The 13675-nt window shown below is 39.0% G+C and overlaps 1 protein-coding gene across 2 annotated transcripts; it reads right to left on the bottom strand.

The window, feature by feature from the left end:
- Positions 1-8854: 8854 nt before the first annotated feature.
- Positions 8855-13268, bottom strand: LOC121053580. Of its 2 annotated transcripts, none has more exons than XM_040521134.1 (3): positions 13008-13268; positions 9157-10035; positions 8855-9040 (listed from the first exon to the last, which is right to left on the bottom strand). In XM_040521134.1, the coding sequence occupies exons 2-3, from the start codon at positions 9968-9970 to the stop codon at positions 8985-8987; spliced, it is 870 nt and encodes a 289-aa protein (XP_040377068.1). In that variant the 5' UTR covers positions 9971-10035; positions 13008-13268; the 3' UTR covers positions 8855-8984. The 2 variants fall into 2 exon arrangements, with proteins under 2 accessions (XP_040377068.1, XP_040377067.1); XM_040521133.1 differs by lacking the exon at positions 13008-13268 and adding an exon at positions 11575-11617.
- Between the last annotated feature and the right edge of the window lie 407 nt (positions 13269-13675).

The raw sequence follows: 13675 nt of genomic DNA, 5'->3' as shown, positions 1-13675 counted from the left end.
AAGCCATATATAGAGAGAAAGGAAAATAAATCCTATAAAAAAACTTCTTTAATAACATGTGACGGTGACTTTTTGATGATTCTTTTAAATGTATTGTATTTTGGTATGATATATTTACGGTATTTACAAAACTATGTAAGTTCGATTAGCCAAACATAAAATCCTAGATACGCCACTAGCTATACTTAGTGAGTGATTATTTGGCTTTTCTTGTGAAGAACCAAACGATACATTTACAAATAAAAACTAATTTACCAACAAAATTTTTATATACGTATTATATGCTGGAAAATAAAATTTAGTAAAAAAACCACCAAAATCAACTTCAATTTAATATTAAAAATTTAAATTTTGTCTTCTAAACGTAAGCAGAAACGAAAAGATAAAAGTATCAATGTATCTATATAAGCGCAAATATAGACAATGTCTGCATCGTGGAACAGAGGGAGCCCTTGTTAGGATGACCCAGGCTCCACGGTTTTCGTTAGTTAATGACCGAGCTTTGAATGCAAATGATCGAGCAGCGACGTGTAAAGACATAATTTAAGGCTATCCCTGCATAATATATATCTCTAGAGAGTACACCTTCGTATTCACAAGGATAGATCCGTAAAATGACACAGGTGAAGGGAGACGCGTTGTTTGCTGGAGACGACCTCATGGATGCAAGCAACATCCGAGAGGAGATGACCTCGACGACTTTGCACACAAGATCCGTCTCGATCTACTGTTGCCTCAGAGAAGTCTACTTCACCGTGACAACAACCGATTTCTTTTGAAGCTGCGACTCCGTTCAGTTTCGAAAAGTTTTCCTAAAAACATTATATTAAATTTTTGACACATAAATAAAACATTAAATATTGATGAAAATAAAAACTAATTGCATGGTTATAGGGGAAATCATGAGACGAATATTTTGAGTCTAATTAGACCATGATTAGCCATAAGTACTACAGTAACCCATATGTGCTAATGATGGATTAATTAGACTCAAAAGATTTATCTCGCAGTTTCTTGGTAGAATTTGTAATTTATTTTATAATTAGACTACGTCTATGTGATGTTTTTTTAAAAAAATTTGGAACTAAAAAATGCCTACATGTGCACATGTGGCATCTGTTGGAGTAGATATACTCTCTTCGTCCAAAAAAGACAATCTTTTAATTTTCGTGTTAAGCGTATGATCATCCGTTTTATTTAAAAACTTTTTAAAAAATTTTAAAAAATAGTTATTATTTATATTTTATTATCTAATAATAATAAAAAGTAGTAATCATATTTTTTAGAAAATAAGACAATGAGTCAAATATTATATTAAAAACTAAAAAGTTAATTCGTTGTGGGAGGAGCGAGTATGTACTACTCTCTGTCAAAGGTGACGGCGGCGGCGTCGCGGTCACACCGATCGATCGGCGCATGTTGACTAGAGCCGCAGGATGACGCACACCGGAACCGGACGGCGAGTGCGCCGCGTGGGATGGGAGAGCCGTCGCTACCATGGATGGCGCGCACCGGCAACGACGCGTGCCATTTGCCCTCCGGCGCCGGTAACGGTAGGCGCATCAATATGCACAGTGTTCCATGATCCTATCTATCTTTTCGTTTATGATTTAATACATATAAATAAAATTTATATTTAAAATTTAAATATGAAGTTGATTATAGGATTTTTTTTATCATAGTTTATTCTTTAGGCTTTGCTTTTAGATTAAGAATAAATATATAAAAGTTTTATTTAAAAGTTATTTTTAATCGTTAGTAAAATGCTTTCACTTATGCTTAATTTCAACAAAACAGTGACGTCAATAATTGTCAAATAGTACACCGGTTTTCCACAAAAGCTACCGTTAATTTGTTTGCATCTTTTATGGGGGTAAACATATAGTTACAAAAATTTCCAGCTTCATCTTCTCTTCTAGTTATTTCTATAGAACAAAATTTAAAATTTTAACTTTTATTTGCAGTTGACTTTTATAGTTTTCCGTTATAGTTTATATTTTAATCTCTACTTTTTAGTCTTTAACAACATGTATATAAAAAATTATTTATAAATTATTTTTATTTATAAATATATCGTTTAACTTTCTCATGAAAAAAAGCCAAAAGGGCCATCACTTCGCGACGAGGTGTAACGTTATTACTTATGAGTAATTTTTTATTTGAGATCTAAGAAGAATTTTCTCCGTGTATAGTTTGCGCCTGTGTGGATGGGTTATACTGCACTAGCTAGTTTCGGTCCGGCCCATCACATTTCTTTACAAAACTAGTACATTGTTTGGGCCGTGGGCTGTCTACCTTTAATGAAAGGAAAATGTCTATCTCTTGTCCCTCGATTATGGCCTAAGGTCTGATTTTACCTTCATAGGCGATAAAACCAAACGCAAACAGTACTCCCACAACATTCAAAACCAGCTCATTTTGCTTGCCCAAAAAGGTTTTGGAAGTGATTTTTTTTCCTAAATGATGCTTGTATTATGTTACCATCGATGGTTTTATCTATACTTCACCCATATTGATATGACACGTGCATCAGAATTCTGCGATAAAAAATCATAGGACTCACATGAAAGTCACATGAAAAAAGAAATTGAAATGAAAACCACATCAAATTGTGCGATTATCTTGAAAAGATGCCAAACATATGTAGGTGGGCAACGGTGATTGCTTAGTGGCTTAATGTCTAGCACAAGCTCCTCCTCGATGAGCTCATATGTCAGCCTCTTGGGTATCATCAACAGATCGAGGTGGTGGAGAGCACCATGCCTCTCCTCCCAAAGACTTTGATGGCAACGCTAAGTTGCTGTTTGGATGTAGAGGCTTTTTTTAATCACTTGTCACTTTAGATGTTTAGATGTTAATTAATTAGAGTATTAAATATAGACTGATAATAGAATTAATTGCATAAATAAATGCTATTTCATTAGATAAAATTTTTAAGCCTAATTAATCCACGATTAGCAAATGTTTACTGTAGCATCACATTCGCTAATCATGGACTAATTAGGCTCAATAGATTCGTCTCGCGAAATAGTACAGAGTATGATGTGGGTTTTATTAATAATCTATATTTAATACTTTTAATTATGTCTAAATATTCGATGTGACGGAAACTTAAAAAGAAAAAGTCGATATGAACCCAACCAGGGTAACTTTAGGTTCTTCTCTTATCCACACATATGCAATTTCTTCGTCAACTGTGATGCTACACGTTTACTCCATCACCACCATCGCTAGCTGCAGGAGCACCCTAGGTTGCGATGCTCCATGTCAACTACATCGCCACCATTGCTGCAGCACTACTGGCCACTGTAGGTTGTCCGCAAGCTTCCATCGCACATGCATGTTTTTCTTCCCGTACGTAGTGTCATCTTTGTTAGCCTTCCATCAAATGCACTCCATTAGCCCTATAAAAAAAATAACCATTTCACACCCAACAAGTGCACTATCGGTATAAGTAGTGCTTAATATATTGTACGGGTAAAAGAACATTTTCATTGGAATATTAACCTGCAAGCGTATTTGACAGAAAGCTAACGATTAACGATGTTAAAAAGGGAAGAAAATTAAAACGCATTAATTTGTGATTGTATTTTATAGAATTTATATCCATCGATGGCAATATATTTGCATAGTTGATTAGTACTAAACATGAACGGCATAAATTAATTAAGAACTTTTTCGACGGCATGAATAATATGATAACTTTGTTGAACAATGATGTTGGAACAATAAAAATAAACTAGTTTGGTTAGGCCATACATCATATTCATTTGGTTATATTCTCTTTCTCCAATGTACACTTATAACTCGTAATTGAATGGAACCAGATTTATGTAGTGCATACATATTATTAGTTAAACAACCAATTCTTTCCAAGATTAGTGTCTAATTAATGCTTTTCTTTTCTTTTTTTTTCTTTCTAGCTTTGGGAATGGACTTTCTACGTGAATCTGTTTAATTACGTGAATCTGTTTAATTAATTAGTGACCGTCACGTGTCTTGTCACCTACCAATAGGAGTGGGCGGTGGTAGATTTACAACTCCATATATAATCCTATATATTAGTTGGTGGGTGATATATAATATACCAGATAAATATGAAGTGACATGTATGGTAGTTGTACCTACAGTTCTATGTATGGGTTCATTTAATTTCTCATAAACATTTATTCTTCTAAAATATCCTCAATCAACAATGCAAAGAATCGAGCCGTTGTTGACGAGTTTGAAACTCTTCTAATTAAGGGATGCACGGTAATTTGTACAGTTGGCCATCTGCAGTGACAGCCTCAAGAAAAGTTTAAGAGCCTAGATGAAAGTATTTACTATGTTTATTTGTGCTACAACTGTTTCACAAGATAAGACTTCCTCACATTACGTATCTAGATTCATGTATGAATACTAGCTAATAAATCTAGACATATATATAAACAATATATATATTATTATATAGATAAAATATTCAAATATTAATATATAAATAAGATGTTTTATAATAGAACGGAGAGAGGAGTTTATAAAAATTATTCAAATCTCATTGCATGCCCACCCGATGAGCTCGTCCAGCAGTGGATCCGCCCTGGCAATATTCAGTTATATATCTGCAATTCATTCATATACTTATTTAATTCTATATAAAGTGCATATAATGGTATATATGTTATTAAGTTATCTAACAAATTGCCCCGTAATCAACGGACAACACTTGCCTCTCTTCCATTTCTCTCCCCTTCAAATAATTAAAAAAAAATCCTACGCCACACCATTACTCATACACAGTGACAAACTTACATTTGTGAGTAGAATCAAAGTTGTGCAACATTCCTGGAAGTTTAATATTTACCGTGTATAGGTTTCACACTTTTATAACCACAATGTTGAAGTAATGCAATAATTAACTTAGTATGACAATATTGTGCTAGTAAATACATACTCCATCCGTATTATACCAAATAACATTATTGATTTTTTAGCAAGTATTTAATTTGTTATGGTTACAAGTCATATATATATATATATATATATATATAAAACTTATATATTTAGACAAGATGAATGGTCCGATATGTTCTAAAAAGTCAATGATATTATATAATTTATTTAATATATTAGAAGTATCTTAAGATCAGTTAGTGCCTCAGTCACTCTGATGGGTCTCGTTAGCAAAATCTGTTAGATAATTCAATTCAATCATAAACAATAGATTACGAATTTATACCCTAATCAGCACATGATCACCGATTAATTCAAATGCGGAAAACTAAATAACCTGCAGGTGAAGCCATCTGATTCCCTTCTTTTCTTTTCCTCAATTCCGTCTTCTTTCCTTCGTCTCCGGCAAGATTAGGTCGCCGGTGATCTGATTTGAATCTCCGACCTTCGGGTCTCCAACGGCACTGCCCTGGAATCACCGCACGAAACCCTTCCAGCGCTTCTCTGATCGGGAGAGCTTGATTTTGAATTTCTGGTTTAGAGAATAAGCGACACGAGCGTCCCCGTGGGCTCCTCTTCTTTTATATAGCACTGGTGGGCCTCGGGGGCTTTTCCTAATCCGATTCTGACCCGTAACCACCGATCGCAGTTACGGCTCATAAGGGTTACGAATTTCAGAGTTAGAGATGGATTACGGATAGGATTACGGTGGTTATATCCTTTCCTAAATATCGGCTAACCGGTAAATCAACCAATATTCTCCCCTTGATTTAGAGGTTAATTACGAGTTCATCATACAATACAGCTCCCTAAAGCAATGTGTCACAACAACATTTCGCATCATTGAGACGACAAGACTTATAGTTCACAATATCATACGAATAAACCCTTGATTAATTAAGCGGGTGTTGATTGAACTTAGTTGCCCCGGTTTCCAGGATCTTTATTCAAGGTCATTACACAATCCCATGTTGGCCACATGTTCTTTGAACAAGTTGGGAGGTAAGCCTTTAGTTAACGGATCCGCAAGCATTGATTTAGTGTTTATGTATTCAATTTTGATTGTTTGATCCTGTACTCTATCTTTCACAACATGGTATTTAATGTCAATGTGTTTGGCAGCTTCACTTGACTTGTTGTTACTCGTATAGAACACTGCGGCCTCATTGTCGCAGTATATCGTCAGTGGTCTTTCAATGCTTTCAACCACTTGTAATCCCGGGATAAAATTTTTAAGCCATACAGCCTGCCCCGTTGCGTGATAACATGCCACAAATTCTGCCTGCATTGTCGACGATGCAGTCAGTGTTTGTTTAGTACTTTTCCATGAAATGGCTCCCCCCGCAAGAGTGAATATATACCCAGAAGTAGATTTCTTGGTATCTAAACACCCTGCGAAGTCAGCATCCGAATAGCCTATAACTTCAAGCTTATCAGATTTTCTATATGTGAGCATGTAATGTTTAGTTCCTTGCAAATAACGTAATACTTTCTTTACTGCCTTCCAGTGGTCCATACCTGGTTTAGACAGATATCTACCAAGCATCCCGGTTACAAACGCCAAGTCTGGTCGCGTACAAACTTGAGCATACATTAAGCTTCCAACAGCTGAAGCATATGGTACCTTAGTCATTTCTTTTTCTTCCAATTCATTTCTCGGACTTTGGAATGAACCAAACTTGTCCCCTTTCATAATTGGAGCAGGTGATGTCGAGCATTTGCTCATATTATATCTTTCCAATACTCTGGAAATATATGATTTCTGTGATAAACCTAGCACCCCTTTGGACCTGTCTCGGTGAATCTCAATACCCAAAACGTATGATGCATCACCGAGATCTTTCATATCAAATTTCGATGACAAAAATTCCTTGGTTTCTCGCAGCAGATTCTTGTCACTGCTTGCTAATAAAATGTCATCTACATAGAGTACTAGTATAATGAATTTCCCACCTTTAATTTTGGTATAAATGCAGTTGTCCACCTTATTTTCCTTAAATCCGAATTTCTTGATAATTTCATCGAACTTAAGGTTCCATTGCCTTGACGCCTGTTTAAGTCCATAGATGGATTTCTTAAGTTTGCATCCCATATGGCTCTTTCCTTCCACAACAAAACCTTCCGGTTGAGCCATGTAAACATTTTCATTTAAGTCGCCATTTAGAAATGCTGTTTTCACATCCATTTGATGGAGTTCTAAATCATAATGTGCCACTAGCACCATGACAATTCTGAATGAGTCTTTCTTAGAGACAGGAGAGAATGTTTCATTGTAATCAATTCCTTCTCTCTACGAAAAACCCTTTGCCACAAGCCTTGCTTTGAATCGTTCGATATTTCCTTTGGAGTCCAATTTAGTTTTGTAGACCCATTTGCAGCCTACTGTTTTTACTCCTTTAGGAATTTCTACTAGATCCCACACTTTATTTTGGCTCATTGATTTGAGTTCATCTTCCATGGCTTGAACCCACTTGGATGAATTTTTACTGCTTATGGCTTCTTTAAATGAGGTGGGGTCGTCTACCTTCCCAATATCTTCACCCATGTAAATTTCATAATAATCAGGGATGGCAGATCTCCTGTTCCGTTGTGATCGTCTTAATTCTTGATTTTCATTATTGACCACAGACAGTTCAGGATTAGGTTGCGGAATCTCTTCTTCATTATGTATCACAGGACTCTGTTGAGGCTCATTATTTTCATGGGTTTCAATATTTTCCTCAGCAGTAGCCGTAGTGCCAACTGTGGGAACTACAGTTTGTGGTACATTATGAAAAATAGGGACATTATTCTCTTGGATTTCCGGAGGAGAAGAAACACTCACCCGAATTTCCTCGAGATTAATTTCCCTTTCCTGTGAGCTCCCCATTTCATAATTTTCCAAGAAGACAGCGTGTCTGGTTTCTACAAATTTAGTGACACGGTCTGGACAGTAAAATCGATATCCCTTAGAATGTGACGGGTAACCGATAAAATGACAGCTCACAGTCTTGGGGTCTAGTTTCTTCAATTGGGGGTTGAATAATTTCGCTTCTGCACGGCAGCCCCATACTTTCAAATAATTTAATGTCGGTTTTCTTCCGGTCCATAGTTCATACGGAGTTTTCGGCACGGACTTGCTTGGAACTCTGTTTAGTATGTGTGCAGCCGTTTTTAATGCCTTAATCCATAATTTATTTGATAAGTTGGAGTGACTAAGCATGCTCCGCACCATCTCCATGAGTGTGCGGTTGCGTCTTTCTGCCACTCCATTTTGTTGAGGCTCCCCAAGCATGGAATATTGTGCAATAATCCCATGAATCTAAAGATATTGAGCAAATGGACCAGGACTTTGCCCAAATGGAGCATGTTTCCCATAGTACTCACCACCACGGTCTGATCTCATTATTTTAATTTTTGCGTTGTGCTGGTTTTCGACTTCTGCTTTGAATATTTTGAATTTTTCGAGAGATTCAGAACGATCGCTTATGGGGTAAATATATCCATAACGGGAGTAATCATCCGTAAATGTAATGAATGAATCAAAACCATCTACAGATGTCACTGGGAACGGTCCACAAATATCAGTGTGAATTATTTCTAGTGGACTCGTGCTCCTAGTGGCTCCTTTCTTAATTGATTTAGCAAATTTTCCTTTAACGCAATCTATGCAATGATCAGCGTCAGAAAAATCTAAGGGGAGTAATAATTCTTCTTTAATGAGACGTTCGATTCTCCCCCTAGAAATGTGGCCTAAGCGACAGTGCCACAATTTCGATGAAGTCTCATTTTTATCATTGCAGGCATTTATGACATTCATCACAGTATGATCCAAAGAGAGCAAGTAAAGTTTGTCTCGCACGAAGGCAAGACCAATTACTTTATTTAGATGCTTAATGTAACAAGTTCTCTTGGAAAAATAACAGTCATATCCTGACTCTGCTAGGACTCTGACTGAAATAAGATTTCTTTTAACGGAAGGAGCAACTAAGACATTATTAAGTATTAAATTGTAGCCACTGGGAAGCTTGAGTGCGAGGTCTCCAACAGCCTCCACTTCAATCTCTGCTCCATCAGCTACTCTTAGGATGTGCTCCCCTTTTCTTAGCGTCTGGACGCCATTCAATCCCTGTAATGAATTAGTAACATGCACGGTGGCACCTGAGTCAACCCACCAAGAATTCCGGGAAAACTCAATATATAGGGATTCATTAACGTTGGAAATTTCATTAATTTCATTTATACCTTTACGGGCCAACCACTCCTTGAAGCGGGGGCAGTCTTTGTGCCAATGTCCATCACTATCATAGAAAGTGCAGTGAGGATTCTTGAATTTTGGCCCAGCTGAAGGTTGAGCAGTTGATTGCGCAGCCTTACTCCCTCCTTGTTTCGGAGGATGAGGTGGCTTGCCCTTTTTCTTTGATCCAGAGGCTTCTCCTTGATGGAACTTCCTCTTGCCCTTAGAGTTGACGAGGTTGAGCTGGTCAATGTGTTTCTGCCTTTTGGCCTTTTGACGCTCTTCCTCTTCCACTGCGTGGGAGATAAGCTCTGAAATGGTCCACTTTTCTCTTTGAGTATTGTAGTGAATTTTGAACGGATCATAATCAGAGTTTAGTGAGTTCAGGATGAAATGGACAAGATAGGCTTCCGAAATTTCCATGTCCATCGTTTTTAGTTGATGAGCCATGTGTGACATTTCCATGATGTGTTGTCGGATGTCTTTCTTTCCATCATAGACAGAAGAGCCCATTTTCATGATAAGAGTACTGGCATAGGTTTTGGTACACGCCTTGTAGTTCGATTCAATGTTTGCCAGGTACGTCTTAACATTGTCAAAGTCAGCAATCCCCCCTATAATAGAAGGAGAGATGTTGCTCTTGATGTACATTAGGGACACTCTGTTTGATTTCTCCCAAGCGGGCCACTTTTCATCATAAGCCCACTTGAGATTAGTGTATTCCTCATCATTCTCATCCATGAAGTCAGCTAATTTTGGCTCCACGGGTGGATCCTCTCTAAGTGCGAGATCATTTTCCAACAGCCCCAAATTCAGGAGCATGTTGTTTTTCCATTCAGCATAATTAGCCCCATCAAGTGGCTCAATCCTTTTGAGCTGTGACAAAGCTGCAGATGACAATTTATACTATAAAACATTTGATCAAAATAAAATAATATGTGTATAATACTTCTCCAAATCTAATCACCGTTGGACAGAAAAGACTTGGAAAAATAAAATAAATCCTTAATTATATCACCGTTGGGCAGAAATAATCAAGGAAGAAATAATCAAATTTAAATTGACGTGAAATCATAAATAACGTTGGTCAATAAATAACTTAACATCATAAATTCTTTCTAGCAAACTTCCCGTTGGTTCCATTTGACTAGAAATAATTTTCTAAGCAATAAAATATATTTTATCATTTTTTTTTGCAATTTTAAACAGCCCAAACAGGGTATAAATTGATTTATGGAATTAAAAAAAATAATTAATCAATTTTTTTTTAGCCTATCCATTTATCGGGCCGGCCCACGAGAGGCCGGCCCGTTAGGCAACGCGCGCGTAGGGGCACCGGCCCACACGGCCGAGTCGGCCCATGAGCGCCGACGGCCCAAATAATGGCGGCGGCCCAGGAATAAGGGCGCTCGGCCCGTGGCCGTCTGATCTGATCGGACGGCCAGGATTTGGTGCGACGAGATCAAAAGACCCCGCGACCGAAACCCTAACCCTAGCCGCTTTTCTCTCTTCGGACTCCTCTCTCTCTCCTCTTTCTCTGGCGGCGGGCGGCGAGCGCCCGGCGCTGGATGGCGGCGGCGGTCCGGCGGGGAGGGCGCACGCCCGTCGCCCGTCGGCTGGGGGGGCGAACGCGCACGAAGGCAGCGGCGCCCAAGCCGGCCGTTTCCCGTCAGTACGGAGGTCCGGCGACGGTGACGGCGCACGTGCGGCGGAGCCGGCGTGGCCGGAGGAGGAGAGCGGAGGCGTCGGCGCGGCGGTCCGGCGGAGAGGGCGCGCGCCGGAAGCGCGGACCATCACCCACCGGCTGGGGGGGCGAGCTCGCCCGAAGGCGGCGGAGCCCAAGCCGGCCGTTCCCGTCGGCGCGGAGACCCGACGACGGTGACGGCGCACGCACGGCGGAGCCGGCGTGGCCGGAGGAGGAGAGCGGAGGCGGCGGCGCCCTTGTGCCGGCGCGCGGTACCCACGCATGGGTCGAAGCCCGCTCGGCGGCGGCGGCGGTGGATGGCGGCCGATCCCCGGCGCAAATAGCGGCGGCACCGGCGCACGCACGGATGGGAGAAGCCCACCTGACGGCGACGGCGACGACCGGCGTTGCTCCGGTGAGCTTTCTTCAATCCGAAGCCGGATCGAATAGATTGGTTGACTGTAATTTGATCTAGGGTTTGAGGTTTTGATTTCTCGGTTTGGAATTCGAATCAACAATAGTGTATGCAGCTAACTCGAATCCTTCACCGATTAGATTAATTAACAGACCGAAAAACAATCAATTGATTCATAATCAATCAGTGATGGGATCAAATCCGATTAGGATTGCTCTGATACCACAATGTTAGATAATTCAATTCAATCATAAACAATAGATTACGAATTTAAACCCTAATCAGCACATGATCACCGATTAATTCAAATGCGGGAAACTAAATAACCTGCAGGTGAAGCCATCTGATTCCCTTCTTTTCTTTTCCTCAATTCCGTCTTCTTTCCTTCGTCTCCGGCAAGATTAGGTCGCCGGTGATCTGATTTGAATCTCCGACCTTCGGGTCTCCAACGGCACTGCCCTGGAATCGCCACACGAAACCCTTCCAGCGCTTCTTTGATCGGGAGAACTTGATTTCGAATTTCTGGTTTAGAGAATAAGCGACACGAGCGTCCCCGTGGGCTCCTCTTCTTTTATATAGCACTGGTGGGCCTCGAGGGCTTTTCCTAATCCGATTCTGACCCGTAACCACCGATCGCAGTTACGGCCCATAAGGGTTACGAATTTCAGAGTTAGAGATGGATTACGGATAGGATTACGGTGGTTATATCCTTTCCTAAATATCGGCTAACCGATAAATCAACCAACAAAATCATGAGACAACATGACACACAATTGTGTCAATCTAGCAACCCTTTTCGAGAAAACTATATGGTGACATATTATGCTCCACTTCCATCACATTATATATACTGCTTCAGTTTAAATAATATTTTGAAACGCATTTATAAATATAATAAATTAATATTGTTCAAATAGTCTAGTAGAATATTTTTTCAAAAAATCGCGGCAAATAAAAATAAAAATTTCGTAATTGAAAAGAGAAGAAAGAAGGAATATATATACCATGAACTGATCAAGTAACAATAGAGCTAATTAATCTTCTAGACAAACCCCGACTTTTTTTTTTTTGGAGAGAGACGCTGGTCTGTTAACATATATCATTGGACACCACTTAATTAACATATAGTTCAGATTCTTGCGGTTGCATGCGGAAAAGATCTAACATAAATATTGTGCAGACCAAGGTGCAGCAATTTTATCTCTTTAGTTTTGCATATATAAAACTCAATTATGTGCAGCAGACGAGATGGCTGTGATTAGAAAATAGTAGTATTTGGAACAGAACAACGGAAGCAAAGAAAACTAATTGGCCACATAACCTTAGGCCTTCGTCCTTTCGCTTTTCTAAATAAAAAGTGAAACGGCTTATTTACAAACAAAAATAAAAACTAATTTATGAATAGAGTTTTTATATAAGTATTTTTAGCAATATAAAAGTAAACACTTGAAGATAAACTACGATGAAAAAGCCTTAAAATCAACATCAAATTTAAGTTTAAAATTTAAATTTTGGTTTAGAAGCATACGCATAAACCAAAAGATATGATGGGCTAAATATAAGGAGTACTATGAGTTTGATCTTTCAAGATAGATACATGATGTATGAACAGCCTGGTGCCTGACCATGCATGCACACCATAAAAGAAGAGAGAGATCATCATCATCATCATCATCATCTAGGGATCTGAAGCTGCAAGCAAGCATCAAGAAGCTAATAGAAGAAGAGAGAGGGTACAGCCTTGTCACAAGAGATCATACCTAGAAAATGTGAGCTAGCTAATAGAAGGCTGTACTCTCTCTCTTCTTCCTTTAGCCTTGATGAACATATTATATTCGATCGACACTGCACTGAACTCGAACTAGTGAAAGATATATATATAGAGAGAGTGAGATAGAAGAACACTACTCTCTCACAGACTTGCGTCGCCCTTCGATCCCTCTGCCCGGTTTATATAGATGCAGAATTATTGTACTTGTACTTGTACATGGCACCTGGGCAATAATTCACCCTCTGTGTCTGTGTGTGTGTGGAACTGCAAGTTGCAACAAGCTTCAATTCGATAGGGTGGCATGCATGCAGTGATAACGTAGGCCATCCCAATAGCCTCCTGTGAGGTCACAACCAACAAATATGGTTGGCTAGCTTGTCATGTACCACTGTTTTCGCTTTAATTTGGAGCATGCACTTTGCTCCCTCTCACACCCTCTGTTCAAAAAAAAAAACAGTAATTTTACAAATTCAAACATATAGGTAAGGGGTGTCACTACGATACATATGAATAGTTGTAATAAATGATGTAACTATAGTTGTAACGATGAAATGTTTCTCTTCTCGTTGGGCTTTAGGGCCCATGAACACCATTATGTTTCTCTCCTGCCCTTCATGCCATCATGTTTGATAGTACGAAGATAAAAAAAAAGATCAT

Source organism: Oryza brachyantha, chromosome 2 (genome assembly GCF_000231095.2).
Source record: "Oryza brachyantha chromosome 2, ObraRS2, whole genome shotgun sequence".
In the NCBI taxonomy this organism is placed as follows: Eukaryota; Viridiplantae; Streptophyta; class Magnoliopsida; order Poales; family Poaceae; genus Oryza; species Oryza brachyantha.
Note: the sequence above shows the minus strand (reverse complement) of the source record. Positions and strands in the feature narration are given on the sequence as shown.